The 12,303-nt window shown below is 39.4% G+C and overlaps 2 protein-coding genes across 2 annotated transcripts; one reads left to right on the plus strand and one right to left on the minus strand.

Moving 5' to 3' along the window:
• Window positions 1-1,833: 1,833 nt before the first annotated feature.
• LOC129302923 (fructose-bisphosphate aldolase 6, cytosolic) lies at window positions 1,834-4,491 on the plus strand. Its single transcript, XM_054941833.1, has 3 exons — window positions 1,834-1,992; window positions 2,973-3,200; window positions 3,376-4,491. The coding sequence occupies exons 1-3, from the start codon at window positions 1,965-1,967 to the stop codon at window positions 4,194-4,196; spliced, it is 1,077 nt and encodes a 358-aa protein (XP_054797808.1). The 5' UTR covers window positions 1,834-1,964; the 3' UTR covers window positions 4,197-4,491.
• Window positions 4,492-8,575: 4,084 nt separating this feature from the next.
• On the minus strand, window positions 8,576-12,064 carry LOC129300397 (protein NTM1-like 9). Its single transcript, XM_054938965.1, has 6 exons — window positions 11,535-12,064; window positions 10,843-11,120; window positions 10,292-10,609; window positions 9,853-10,167; window positions 9,159-9,590; window positions 8,576-9,072 (listed from the first exon to the last, which is right to left on the minus strand). Exons 1-6 carry the CDS (start codon window positions 11,746-11,748, stop codon window positions 8,791-8,793), a joined length of 1,839 nt encoding a protein of 612 aa, XP_054794940.1. The 5' UTR covers window positions 11,749-12,064; the 3' UTR covers window positions 8,576-8,790.
• Window positions 12,065-12,303: the final 239 nt, after the last annotated feature.

A 12,303-nucleotide genomic window follows, 5' to 3' on the forward strand; every position in this document is an offset into this window, starting at 1 on the left:
GTCGTGCCCTAACAGAGCCAAAACCAAGCTCTTTGTTTTCTTCCTCTTTCTCTCTTCTGTTTTCACGTAGAGACGAATTAGATATATTTAATTTTTAGCCGTGCACCACGGCAAACCAACCACACGCCGTGGCATGTGGCACAAAACACAACTCTTCACTTTTTCATCCTCTTTCCTTGCCCGAGTGGCCCGCCATTAATTCAGACGCACTTGTAGGGCTGAAATCATAACAATTATGCCAAGTTAAGCCCCTCTGACCACATACCTCATCAACTTATTAACTACCCTAATTAAGTTAACAAATCAGGGTTAAATTTTTTCAAATGTTACATAAAGACCAAGACTTTATTTTAGAGAAAGAGAAGATGAGCTCTACATGCAGGAAACACAATTTCAAGAAGAGAAAATCCAATAAGGTTTGTAGCTCCCAAGCGTGCTTAAATTAAACTTAAAAAATGCTTTATGAGGTGAACAGGTGATGAAGAATAATGGGACTTTATTACCATTACCAAACAATCTCATAACTAAATACCATTAAGGCTAATACCCAAACAAAATAGAATTTCAAGCTGCTTGTTTGAACGAAACATAAGTAAATTTATTGTAGTATAGATTACCCTTCGTAATTTTTTTTAAAAGACTAAAATACTGGATAAATTATTCATGCTTTTAGCTGCATATATGACAATATATGAGTATGATTTAGGAGTTTATATTTCTCACTCCCTTTCATTAAATTACAATGTAAACAGTGAGAAAGAATGATGGAGAGTGGAGACCAACAGGACAATGGTGAAAGGTTGATTATTGACTTACTGACTACTAATAGGGTTAAATGGAGAAGGAAAATGAAGTCAATAAACAAATCTTTAAGAATAGAGTTTCACGCTAGTGGCAAGATCGTTAGATCAAGAAGATAAAGAGCAAGGTGAGACTAAGAGAGGAAGAAGCTGAGAAGGTGATGGGAGGGAAAAAAAAGGTTCATGTCGACAAGATTGAGAAAATAGAGGTAGTCTGCATGACATGCATGGTTAAGGAGGAATGACTAAATAGGATTTACTATATGTTAAACTCACTATTTCACACTCTGAGTGCAGGGAGGAAGATGAACAGAGAGGGGCATAGGTTAACACGTGTAAAGAATATGGTTAAAAAAAATTAAATATAAAATGTTAGTCAATATAGGATGAAATTGTACTCTTTTTAAACGTTTTGGGGTAACATTACTCCAAATACACAGTGTTCTTTACATAAAACTTTTGAGGTTTTTTACCCCTTAATCTTACATTTTATCCATGTTATTATAATGACGTACATTTCCCAAAGTTAAATAAATTTGATAAATATGAATCTTTTTGCATTTAATAATTTAGATTCACGAACCAAAAACTAAGACAAGATAAAATGATTCATAAAAATAATAATAATTAAATTCTTTAAATCTCAAGAGTCATGGATATCTGCAGAATGTGATAATATTTACAACAATATAAATTAAACCATTTATTTTATTGTAATTCCTAAATGCCATTTTATGCATTTTCTATGGTTAATGTGTACTATTTTTTTCATCTGCCATGGGATTTTTTTAAATAAAAATTTAAACTGTAATTTATTATATCATAAAGGATAGCTCTGGATCATTTTATAGATTTTGGGAAGTCATTGAAATCAAGCGCGCATCGCTTTCCATTTTCGGCCTGAGCACGCATTTCTTGTTGGGTTTAATGGGCCTTCTTCTGCGAGTCACAAGAGAAATGTGAGTTGAGCCCACAGGAACGAAAATTCGAGAAGCGAAACCGCCTTTTCTCGAGCCTCGTGCTTCCAACGTCAGTACCCGGTATAGATGCTCCCCTTTTGGGTTCATCGATGCTCTATTCATTATAACTGCCGTTTCATCGCCCCCTCTACCACAGAAAAATCTTACTCTTCCAGATACATCCACAGTCCCGATCCTTCCGATCATGTCTCACTTCAAGTCCAAGTTCCATGGTAATTCTACTCTCTACTTTTGCTTGATGCGTTCAATCCGTCTTTTTTCGGCCGATTCAAGTTTTTGCCTTACTTCGTTGTGTTTCATCTTCACTTGTTTTTGCTGATCGTACTTGGATGGCTTCCTTTTTATTATAATCGGACTGAAGCAAGAATCGTACCAGCTTTCAATCTCATTTGTTTTGGTATTCATATCTCGCGATTTTGTGTTTTCTTCCGCATATGGTTTTTGAGTTTTCCCCCGTGTCCTGTTTCTTCTGCATGAATCTTCTGACCTTAAGTTCTAAGTCCTTCTCGTTTTATCTGTTATAATTATCTGACAGAAGCTTTTGATTCTTATGAGCGTCTATCTTGCTTGGCATCAATCAATGTTTCTCCTTTCTTGCTCCTCAATTTTTTTACCTTTTTGAAGAATTACTCGTTGAATCGGGTCCTTCGATTTGTTGATATGACAAGCTAACGGTGATTCCTTCCTAGACTTTGCTGATTTATATGGCATCCCATTTTTAACCATGAATCGGGTCCTTGTGTATCTTGCCCATTTTGTCCACTTCTAAAGGATTAAATAACTCTTGTTTGTTAGCATTTCTTAATGGATTCAGCGGAACATTTAACACCATTTGTATTATATATCTGCAGTCGATCGTGCGTCTTAGCATGCCTTCATAGTTTATATTTGTCTAAATTTATGATACTGTGCTATCTTATCTTTGGTATATGACCTCCTTTTGAAAGTCAGTCGATTCAATCAAAGAGTTAGTATCATGGACATTTTATTTCTGGTAGATGTGAGTGTCGACATGCCATGCTTCATGTCATCTATGAAAAACTTCTTTTTTTTTTTTTTTCCTTCGCATTAGCCTGTTGCCATTTGTTAGCGTTAACAGAAGTTTTGGTTTTGGTTGTTACGTGACATCAAAGTTATTTTTGGTGTGTTTCTCAGCGAAAATTCAAGTCTTATACCAATCTGTGATTTGCAGATGAGCTTATTGCCAATGCTGCCTACATTGGCACACCTGGGAAGGGTATTCTTGCTGCTGACGAGTCAACTGGAACAATTGGCAAGCGTCTAGCCAGTATCAATGTGGAGAATGTTGAATCAAACAGGCGTGCTCTTCGCGAGCTCCTCTTCACCACTCCTGGAGCTCTCCAGTATCTGAGTGGAGTGATCCTCTTCGAGGAAACCCTATACCAGAAGACAGCTGCAGGTATCATCAACATTCTTGATAGCTTGTATCTTGCTTCGTTACATGATTAACATGTTTTATTGGCTGTGCATATTCGCTTCAGAGTATGGTTCTTTTTGGTGTGTAGTTTTCCTTTTGTTGACGTGGATGTAAATTGATGTCTATACTTGCACTGACATTATACATGGACTCTTAGGCAAGCCATTTGTGGAGGTGTTGAAGGAAGGTGGCGTGCTTCCTGGCATCAAGGTTGACAAAGGCACTGTCGAGCTTGCTGGCACTAATGGAGAAACCACCACTCAGGGTCTAGATGGCCTTGGTCAGCGTTGCCAGAAATATTATGAAGCTGGTGCGCGGTTTGCCAAGTGGCGGGCTGTGCTCAAAATTGGCCCTCATGAGCCATCTGAGCTAGCTATCCATGAAAATGCATATGGATTGGCAAGATATGCTGTCATATGCCAGGAAAATGGATTGGTTCCTATTGTTGAACCTGAGATCCTTGTTGATGGACCTCATGACATCAACAAGTGTGCTGCAGTGACTGAACGTGTGCTTGCTGCATGCTACAAGGCTTTAAATGATCACCATGTGCTGCTTGAAGGAACACTTTTGAAGCCAAACATGGTGACCCCTGGATCAGAATCGCCAAAAGTTGCCCCTGAGGTTATTGCTGAGCACACTGTTAGAGCTCTGCAGCGTACTGTACCTGCGGCTGTTCCTGCTGTGGTTTTCTTGTCTGGCGGGCAGAGTGAGGAGGAGGCAACTCTCAACCTCAATGCTATGAACAAATTAAAGGGGAAGAAGCCATGGTCTCTTTCCTTCTCTTTTGGAAGGGCTCTTCAGCAGAGCACACTCAAGGCATGGTCTGGAAAGGAGGAAAACGTAAAGAAAGCTCAAGAAGCCTTCCTGACGAGGTGCAAGGCGAATTCAGAGGCAACTCTGGGAACCTACAAGGGTGATGCAAAGCTTGGTGAAGGTGCGTCTGAGAGCCTCCATGTGAAGGACTACAAGTACTGATCAACGTTGGAGTCTGAGAGAAATCGTCCTTGAGGATCCAAGTTCGTTATGCTAGAGACATGAATCGATGGGTCCTTCTCGGTGAAGATCAGGGGTCGACTGCTGCGGATTGATTGATCGATTTTGTTCGTCTTTTTCCTTTTTTTCCAGTGTTTCTGTGCTGTTGTCAGTTCAGTGTGTTAGGTTTGTAATTATCGGTTTGTATCAAACCTTTGAAGGAAGACGTAGTTGCTTATCTGATATTTAGGTTTGGGGCATTAACTGAGAGTCTGATACGGAGTTCTTGTTTTGAATATCTTGCTTGCTTTTGGCTCTGAACTCCGCCTATGTTTATAGCCGGTTTCAAGCCCGGGTAAAGGAGGAGGGTTGTGTTAGGCCATCAACAGCCAATGTAAAAATTTGTTGAATCTATCATGAACATGGACAATAGACGTTATAATGTTAATGCTAGGTCGTTGCCCGTAAGTAACGCGCTGCATGGCTCGAGTACAGTGATAAGTGAGTTAGAGCCGCTGCATCGGCGCCCGGATGTAGTGTTAAATGAGCAAGAGCTACCGCGTCATTCTGGACGCACGCGGCTAAAGAAGTTAGTCCATAAGAGCAAAATTAGATTTGGTACTTGGAATGTTGGGACATTAAATTGTAAATCTGTAGAGGTTGTAGGGGTTATGATTCAAAGGAAAATCAATATCATTTGCTTGCAAGAAACAAAATGGCGTGGAGAAGAAGCTAAGGATATTCAAGGTTTCAAACTTTGGTATACAGGAAAAGTAAGTGCACGCAATGGAGTAGGCATCATTATAGATAAGGAGTGGAAGAAGAGCGTTGTAGCAGTTAGCAGAATTGGAGATAGAATTATTTCTTTAAAATGATAATTGGACGTGAGACTGTTAATATTGTTAGCGCTTATGCGCTGCAAGTCGGGACAGAAGCCAGTCTTAAGGAATTATTTTGGGAGGATCTAGAGGGGTTGATTCGACACATACCACAGAGTGAAAAGATTTTTATTGGAGGAGACTTTAATGGGCATGTCGGGAGGGAAGCTGGTCAGTATGCGAGGGTGCATGGTGGTTTTGGTTTTGGAGAGCTAAACAATGAAGGACAAACTCTTCTTGATTTCTCATTGGCGTATGATTTTAAGATTGCCAACACTTGTTTCAAGAAGAGAGATGAGCATCTCATCACTTACAAAAGTGGAGCCTCAAGGTCGCAGATTGATTTTCTTTTGGTTAGGAACACAGATAGAAAACTTTGTAAAAACTGTAAGGTGATACCCGGAGATGCTGTAACGACACAACATAGGGTCCTAGTCCTTGATGTGTGTATTATGAGTAAAATCCAAAAAAGTCGACAAGTAGTAACACCAAGGATTAGGTGGTGGCAATTAAAAGGTGAGAAGCAAGATATTTTCAAGCGAAATCTTTTGGATAAAGGAATTTGGGATTCTCAGGGAAGTGCTAACATTATATGGGAGGATATGGCTAAAAAGATACGGGAGGTTGCAAAAGTAGTTTTGGGAGAATCGAAAGGTTCTAGTCCGAGAGATAAGGAGTCTTGGTGGTGGAATAATAGTGTACAGGACAAAATCAAGTATAAGAAGAACTGTTTTAAAGCCATACATTTGTGTAACAATGAGGAAAATTGGGAGAGGTACCGTATGGCTAAGAAGGAAACTAAGAGAGCTGTGGGTGAAGCTCGTTCTAAAGCTTTTGAAGAATTTTATAAGAACCTTGAGACGAAGGAAGGAGAGCAAAATATTTATAAGATTGCCAAGAGTAGGGAAAGAAAATCAAGAGATCTAGAACAGGTAAGGTGTATTAAGGATGAAGAGGGAAGAATTTTAGTTACAGATGATGAAATTAAAAATAGATGGGAGACTTATTTTTCTAAACTTTTCAATGATGGAGAGGATTTATCTAGTAACTTGGAAGATTTAGTAACTGGTGAAGGAGAATAAAATTTGTCATTCTATCGAAAAATACATGATAAGGAGGTAAAGGAAGCTCTTAAGAAAATGGCAAATGGTAGAGCGAACGGACCTGATTGTATATCTATCGAAGCGTGGAAATGTTTAGGTGAAGAAGGGGTGAGATGGTTAACTAAGTTATTTAATGTGATTTTACGGTCCAAGAAAATACCTGATGAGTGGAGGAGAAGTACATTAATTCCTATTTATAAAAATAAAGGAGATATTCAGAATTGTACTAACTATAGAGGGATTAAACTCATGAGCCACACAATAAATTGTGGGAGAAAGTAATTGAGCACAGGTTGAGATTGGAGACAAGTATTTCTGAGAATCAATTTGGTTTTATGCCAGGTAGATCAACTACAGAGGCGATTTATCTACTAAGGGGATTAATGGAAAAGTATCGTTGTAAAGATAAAGATCTACACATGGTTTTTATTGATTTGGAAAAAGCTTATGACCGTATACCAAGAGAAGTGCTTTGGAAAGCGTTGGAAAAAAAGGGAGTACGGATTGCTTATATTAAAGCCATACAAGATATGTATGAGGGGGTAAAAACTAGTATAAGAACGCCTAGTGGTCAAACAAAGGATTTTCCTATAAAGATTGGACTACATCAGGGATCATCTCTGAGTCCTTATTTGTTTAACTTGATTTTAAATGTTTTGACGGAACATATTCAAGAGGAAATCCCGAAATGTATGCTCTTCGCGGATGATATAGTTCTTATAGCAGAGACAAGAGAAGAGGTTAATTGCAAACTTGAGTTATGGAGGAGGACATTGGAGTCGAAAGGTTTTCGTCTGAGTAGAAGTAAGACGGAATATTTATATTGTAAATTTGGTAAAGGACTATTCGAAAATAATTTGGAAATGAAATTGGGAGATCAAATTATACCTCAAGTGGAAAAGTTTAGATATTTAGGAGCCATTATTCAAAATGATGGCGAAATCAGTGGAGATATTTCACATAGAATTTAAGCTGGGTGGTTTAATTGGAGAAAAGCTAAAGGAGTTATTTGTGACCGTAAGGTGCCTAATAAACTTAAAGGAAAGTTTTATCGTACTGCTATCAGACCGGCAATGTTATATAGTAGTGAATGCTGGGCTCTAACGGGACAGCAAGAGCATAAAGTTGGAGTAGCAGAGATGAGAATGTTACGATGGATGTGCGGACATACACGTAAAGATAAAATTCGAAATGAGCACATACGCAAAAAAGTGAGGGTGGCACCTATTGAAGAAAAAATGGTAGAAAATCGGTTGAGATGGTTTGGGCATGTACAAAGAAGACCAAGGGAGGCACCAGTGAGAAGAGTGGAACATATAACTTTGAGTCCGATTAAGAGAGGTAGAGGAAGGCCTAAGAGAACACTCTTGGAAGTTGTTGAACGTGATCTCTTAATTAATAATATTTTTAAAAGCTTAATAAATGATAGAGCACAATGGCGTCTTGCAATCCATGTAGCCGACCCCACCTAGTGGGATAAAGGCTTGTTGTTGTTGTTGTTGTTGTTTGCTTGCTTTCGGCTCTGCTGCTTAGAAAGGCTCTCCCCCCAATTTTCTGTTAATATTCATGGCTGTTTTTTAACTCAGTTGTTCTCATCCGTTGTAAATGCAATATTCAAATGAAATTTTGGTCAAGAGTAAGAACAATACGATGAAGGGACAGAGATTTTGTTGTATATAGTGGTTAAATTTAATTCTTTTTTCTCTGGCAAATTTTTTTTGGATATGTTAAATAATGTTGGTACTTTCGTTAATTCAAGATATTAATCTAACTTCTCTTTGATTTCTTTTTCTATATGTAGTTAAAAACATATATATCTTTTAAAAATAAAATTACTTAAATACCTTGGATATCATATTATGAATAAAAGTTACTTTTTTAAAAAAAAAAAAAAGGTCAGAGACAATGTGAGCGTGTCTTAACTTACAAAAGAAAAAACGATATCCGTTTACCTCCTAAAGAAGTTTGCCTGACTTACTCAACCAAGTATAATAGCCTCCTCGTATGTCACTCATGCTCTTCAGATTTAGAATTGGTTCGTGTTCTTCCGTGTTTATGATGCGCCTAATCTTTCTCCCTCAATTTTTTTTTTTTTTGGGGGGGGGGGAGTTTGCCAAGTCTACATAGATAAAGCTTAGTCCTGGCTGACTGAAATTTGATTTGTTAGGCTATTCAGATTTAACGGGTCCAACAATGGAAATCCAGATAATGCAATGTAAGAAAACCGTTATTGATGTTAACAGCTATCTATCCACACCAGAGCCCAGATTGCGAATTGCCTTGCAAGTTAATTTGGGAATACGGGGCACATAAATCACTTTGGAAGGCAGGATAGTGGGATTCTAACGGAAAAGCACAACTCGGGCAAGGACAAAGATGACCAGGAAAGAAGAGTAGCAACTTGCAAGAGAAAGATGCATAAACTAATATGAGTGAAAGTCTGAAACTATAGCACAGCTGCATACAAAGGAACAGCCTACATATGCACAAAGACGAGCATGTAACTATGTATATAAACATCCAAACTAACAGAGTCAACCCATGCCTCTCCTCAACGAGCCTTGCCAGCCACCCCCAAAAATTTTAAAAATGCAACGGGGCCAATTACCTAGCAGTTCAAAATTTAATAACTCCCCATATGTTAGCTATGAATACTACTGCAGCCATTAAACTGACAGAGAATACCAAGGTAGATGACCGGATCCTGGCACGAGAAGAAACCTTTGATGTGCCCTTAACTGATTTGCACAACATGGTTTCTTTTAAACCTGAGATAGAATCTTCATTTGTAACAAGTTGCTGAGAAATATTATTACTGTCAACTGACTCAGGAGTCTGGGGTTCACTCTCAGCATTAGCATCCTCTTCTGCAGCATTATTTTCTGAGGCTTCAGTCTCCTGCAAAAGAGCAATCCCACAAATCTCACAAGAAGCGCCAAATAACCTTCTGTTTAATACATAAGTTCTACCATGTAAACACTTACCCTTGTGATGATTGGTTTTGAATCATGGTTTTCTTGTACATAACCCCCACCTTTCTCAATTTTAAGTAGAAGAATTCTTCTGGGAGCATTACCCTGCCCTTGGATCATAGGGTTCATGTTTACCTCTTCATTTCGCCCTTGGCGAGTCCTAATCCTGATCCCAGTCCCAGCACCATTATCACCGCCAACAACTGTATTGTAGTTTCTTGGTTCCTGACAACCATTTAACACACTGTAGACTTGGTCAAAAGCAACATCAGATGGCAAAGCCATCTGAGAATGGCTTTGGACTATCCCAATATTGCTCTTCTGGTCAAAACCACTGAGGTCAGGCGTAATGGCTCCGGTAAATTCTGAAGCTGTATCTATCATGGAAGGAATCCTGTTCTCAATTGCCTCCTCAGGATGCACAGCATGCAATGCTTGACGATACTGCAGAATACAATAAGATCATAGCATTATACAAGAGATGCAATTATTAATGCTAATAACACTCTCAAACACAACTAGATTATGCATGTTGCAAACTGATGTGTCAATCTGGCAGCCAATTAGTGGGAACCATTATATAATTTTTTCTTTTTGGTTAAAAAAAAAAAAAAGAATTAAAGCTACCACTTCAAGTTGGAAAACCAACACATGTTCATTCCGCAGCGAAATCCAAAATGGCATAAATTTATAACAGGCTCCTTACCGGCATATTGGCCATTTGCACATCTGAGTCATTGCCAGATCCATAGTCCCTAGGATTTAAAACGCCAGAGGTTGGCTTTTGACTGATGTAGTCCTCACAGGACAACCCGCCATAATTAATGCATGAGTCAAAGTACTCTGAAAAATTTGTCTCATTTGTGCCATATGAAAGTTGCACCCCAGAATAGCCATCTGATACATTGCTCACTGGATCATAAAATTCTGACAGCACATGCATATGTAACGGGGAGAACATCTTGTCATCAAATCCAGTTATTGGTTCATTAAATATATCAAGGTTCAACAGCGGATCCTCCTGAAGAAGGAAGCAACAACTACAAGTTCTAGGTAAACAATTTCAAAATACACAAACCGAAACAGAAAGAAATAAACAAGAAAGACAAAATAAGACTTGTAGAAACTCAATTACTGTATCTGACCTCTATAGCTGTTTTATCTACATTTTGATTTTGTGCGTCACAAGCATCACCCCCATCACTATGGCAATCAGCTGATGTTATTACGTTAGATGTGGTTTCTTCAGTGTTCTCAGAAATACAGAATGGAGCTATCCGCTGCTTATCATCTTCTGGAGCCACCGACGGGGATACCACAGCCACACCAGCATCAGACTGTATTTCTTCTGGAGAGTAATTAGCAGCAGTAGGGGTTGACACAGTCCGTTCCACTTCTTCACAGTTTGAAACTTCAAGACTCTCATCTTGTTTCTTAAACAAACGACAGAGGACATAGGCATTCTGGCACAAGTCAAAACCATCAAATCAAAATTCACCGATATATCATCATCTACGTAAAAATATAGTCAGCCAAAAGTTCTATGAACACTTAGGTAATCAAACTAAAGGAGAGCTATTTCCAAAGATATTGGATGCAACATTGCAAGGTTGCAACGATTCGATGTGACAACCCCACGAAAACAAGATATGAAGAAGCAAATTTAAACAATATAAAACATGAGAGAAGGCTTTACCTGTCCAGGATTGGTACCATCAAGCTCCTTCAGAGTGGGACGGTACTCATGCATAACCCAATGGGTTCTCTTCCCCTTGGGAGCACGACCACTGTAGAAGACTAAAGTCTTCTTCATTCCTATCAACGTGGACCCGGACTTAATTTTGCGATCCTTGCCAGTTGCCTTCCAATACCCTTGATTTGTTGCTCGGTTCAATCTATGGCCATTCGGATACTTGCGGTCCTGTGGACAGAAGAAGAACCACTCTGGATCCTTGTTCCGTATCACCGATAAATCTATTGACAAGCCAAATCAATCGAAACCAGAAAGAAGCAAATGAGCGCATAAAATAGCACACGAAGCACCAAGACGAGCTAATTTGCACAGAAGTTTTTTTCTTTTTTCACATCAATTGTACACTAATCCTGCAATCTTGCATACCACTTGTTTCATAGAATCACATCGAAGAAAATTGAAAAAGAGAAGCATTTCACGTTTGTTCTCAATGATTGAAAGATGGAAAACCATTTTTTTCTATCGCGTTCAATTCTTAAAACCCGTCATCTTTTTTTCCCCATCGCGTTCAATTCTTAATAGACACAAGTAAAATTGCAATGAGTGGAAGAATGAATAGTGTGCACAGCAAAACAAGACAAGCAAAGTCTTGCAACTTTCCCAATTTCAAGATGAAAGGAAAAAGGAACAAATACCAGGCAAATCCCAGGGCTCCCATTTGCAAACATCGATTTCCCGGATAACCCAGACTTCGTCACCATAACCATTAATCTTCTGTCTCAGGTAAAAATCAACAAGCTCCTCGTCGGTGGGCCGAAATCTGAAACCCAGAGGCAGCGAATTCAGAGGCAACACAGCCGTCTCATCCGCTCGCGGTGGCGGCGGATGACAGGTAGTAGCCGCACCCATCCGGAAGTATCAGCAGGAGTTTCGAAGAAAAAAAGGGCGGAAAAAGGGAGTGTTTGAAGAACCCGTCGATCAATTATAGAGAGAGAGAGAGAGAGAGGAAGACCAAGAAGGAGAGCTTAGAATCAAGATGATTCAGAGGATTTTTGGGTGCGATGGGCCAGGTAGCTTGATCCTTCGCTCTTTTACAATGGGTTAAAAAGAGAGTGAAACGCGTTCGGGAAAGCAGCTAACCACGAAGCGTGGTCAGATACCATGACATGACCACAGAATAGTCAGTCACAGTGCCAAACCAAGGAAGGGACGGAACCGTGTGTACCATATTAACCTCGCCGAGCCACTAGATTCACAGGCAATGCCAGTCCAATGCGAAACGAGTTTGGTAGTAACACTCGCAGGATTGGGTTGGCAGCCAAGTGGGACTAAGAAGCACTGTGACAACAAGACGACAAACTGAAAAAGCGCCCAGAGAGAACGACCAATAATATAAAGACGCCTGGCTTAAGTGGGCCCTCTCATTGACGTAGTCAGCAAGGAAACCTGAGTGACTGTCTTTTT

The sequence above is a fragment of the Prosopis cineraria genome, unplaced genomic scaffold (assembly GCF_029017545.1).
Source record: "Prosopis cineraria cultivar Desert tree isolate PC_DT_omini unplaced genomic scaffold, ASM2901754v1 PC2, whole genome shotgun sequence".
In the NCBI taxonomy this organism is placed as follows: Eukaryota; Viridiplantae; Streptophyta; class Magnoliopsida; order Fabales; family Fabaceae; genus Prosopis; species Prosopis cineraria.

What these genes read in the sequence shown, in the direction of transcription:
- LOC129302923 (XM_054941833.1), top strand. Translation starts at nt 1,965, where the DNA reads ATGTCTCACTTCAAGTCCAAGTTCCATG. An exon ending in CTTCAAGTCCAAGTTCCATG is followed by an intron (nt 1,993 to 2,972) that starts GTAATTCTACTC and finishes TGTGATTTGCAG; the next exon opens with ATGAGCTTATTGCCAATGCT. An exon ending in ATACCAGAAGACAGCTGCAG is followed by an intron (nt 3,201 to 3,375) that starts GTATCATCAACA and finishes ATGGACTCTTAG; the next exon opens with GCAAGCCATTTGTGGAGGTG.
- LOC129300397 (XM_054938965.1), bottom strand. Translation starts at nt 11,748, where the DNA reads ATGGGTGCGGCTACTACCTGTCATCCGCCGCCACCGCGAGCGGATGAG. An exon ending in GGAGCCCTGGGATTTGCCTG is followed by an intron (nt 11,121 to 11,534) that starts GTATTTGTTCCT and finishes GCTTGTCAATAG; the next exon opens with ATTTATCGGTGATACGGAAC. An exon ending in TAGATAAAACAGCTATAGAG is followed by an intron (nt 10,168 to 10,291) that starts GTCAGATACAGT and finishes TTCCTTCTTCAG; the next exon opens with GAGGATCCGCTGTTGAACCT.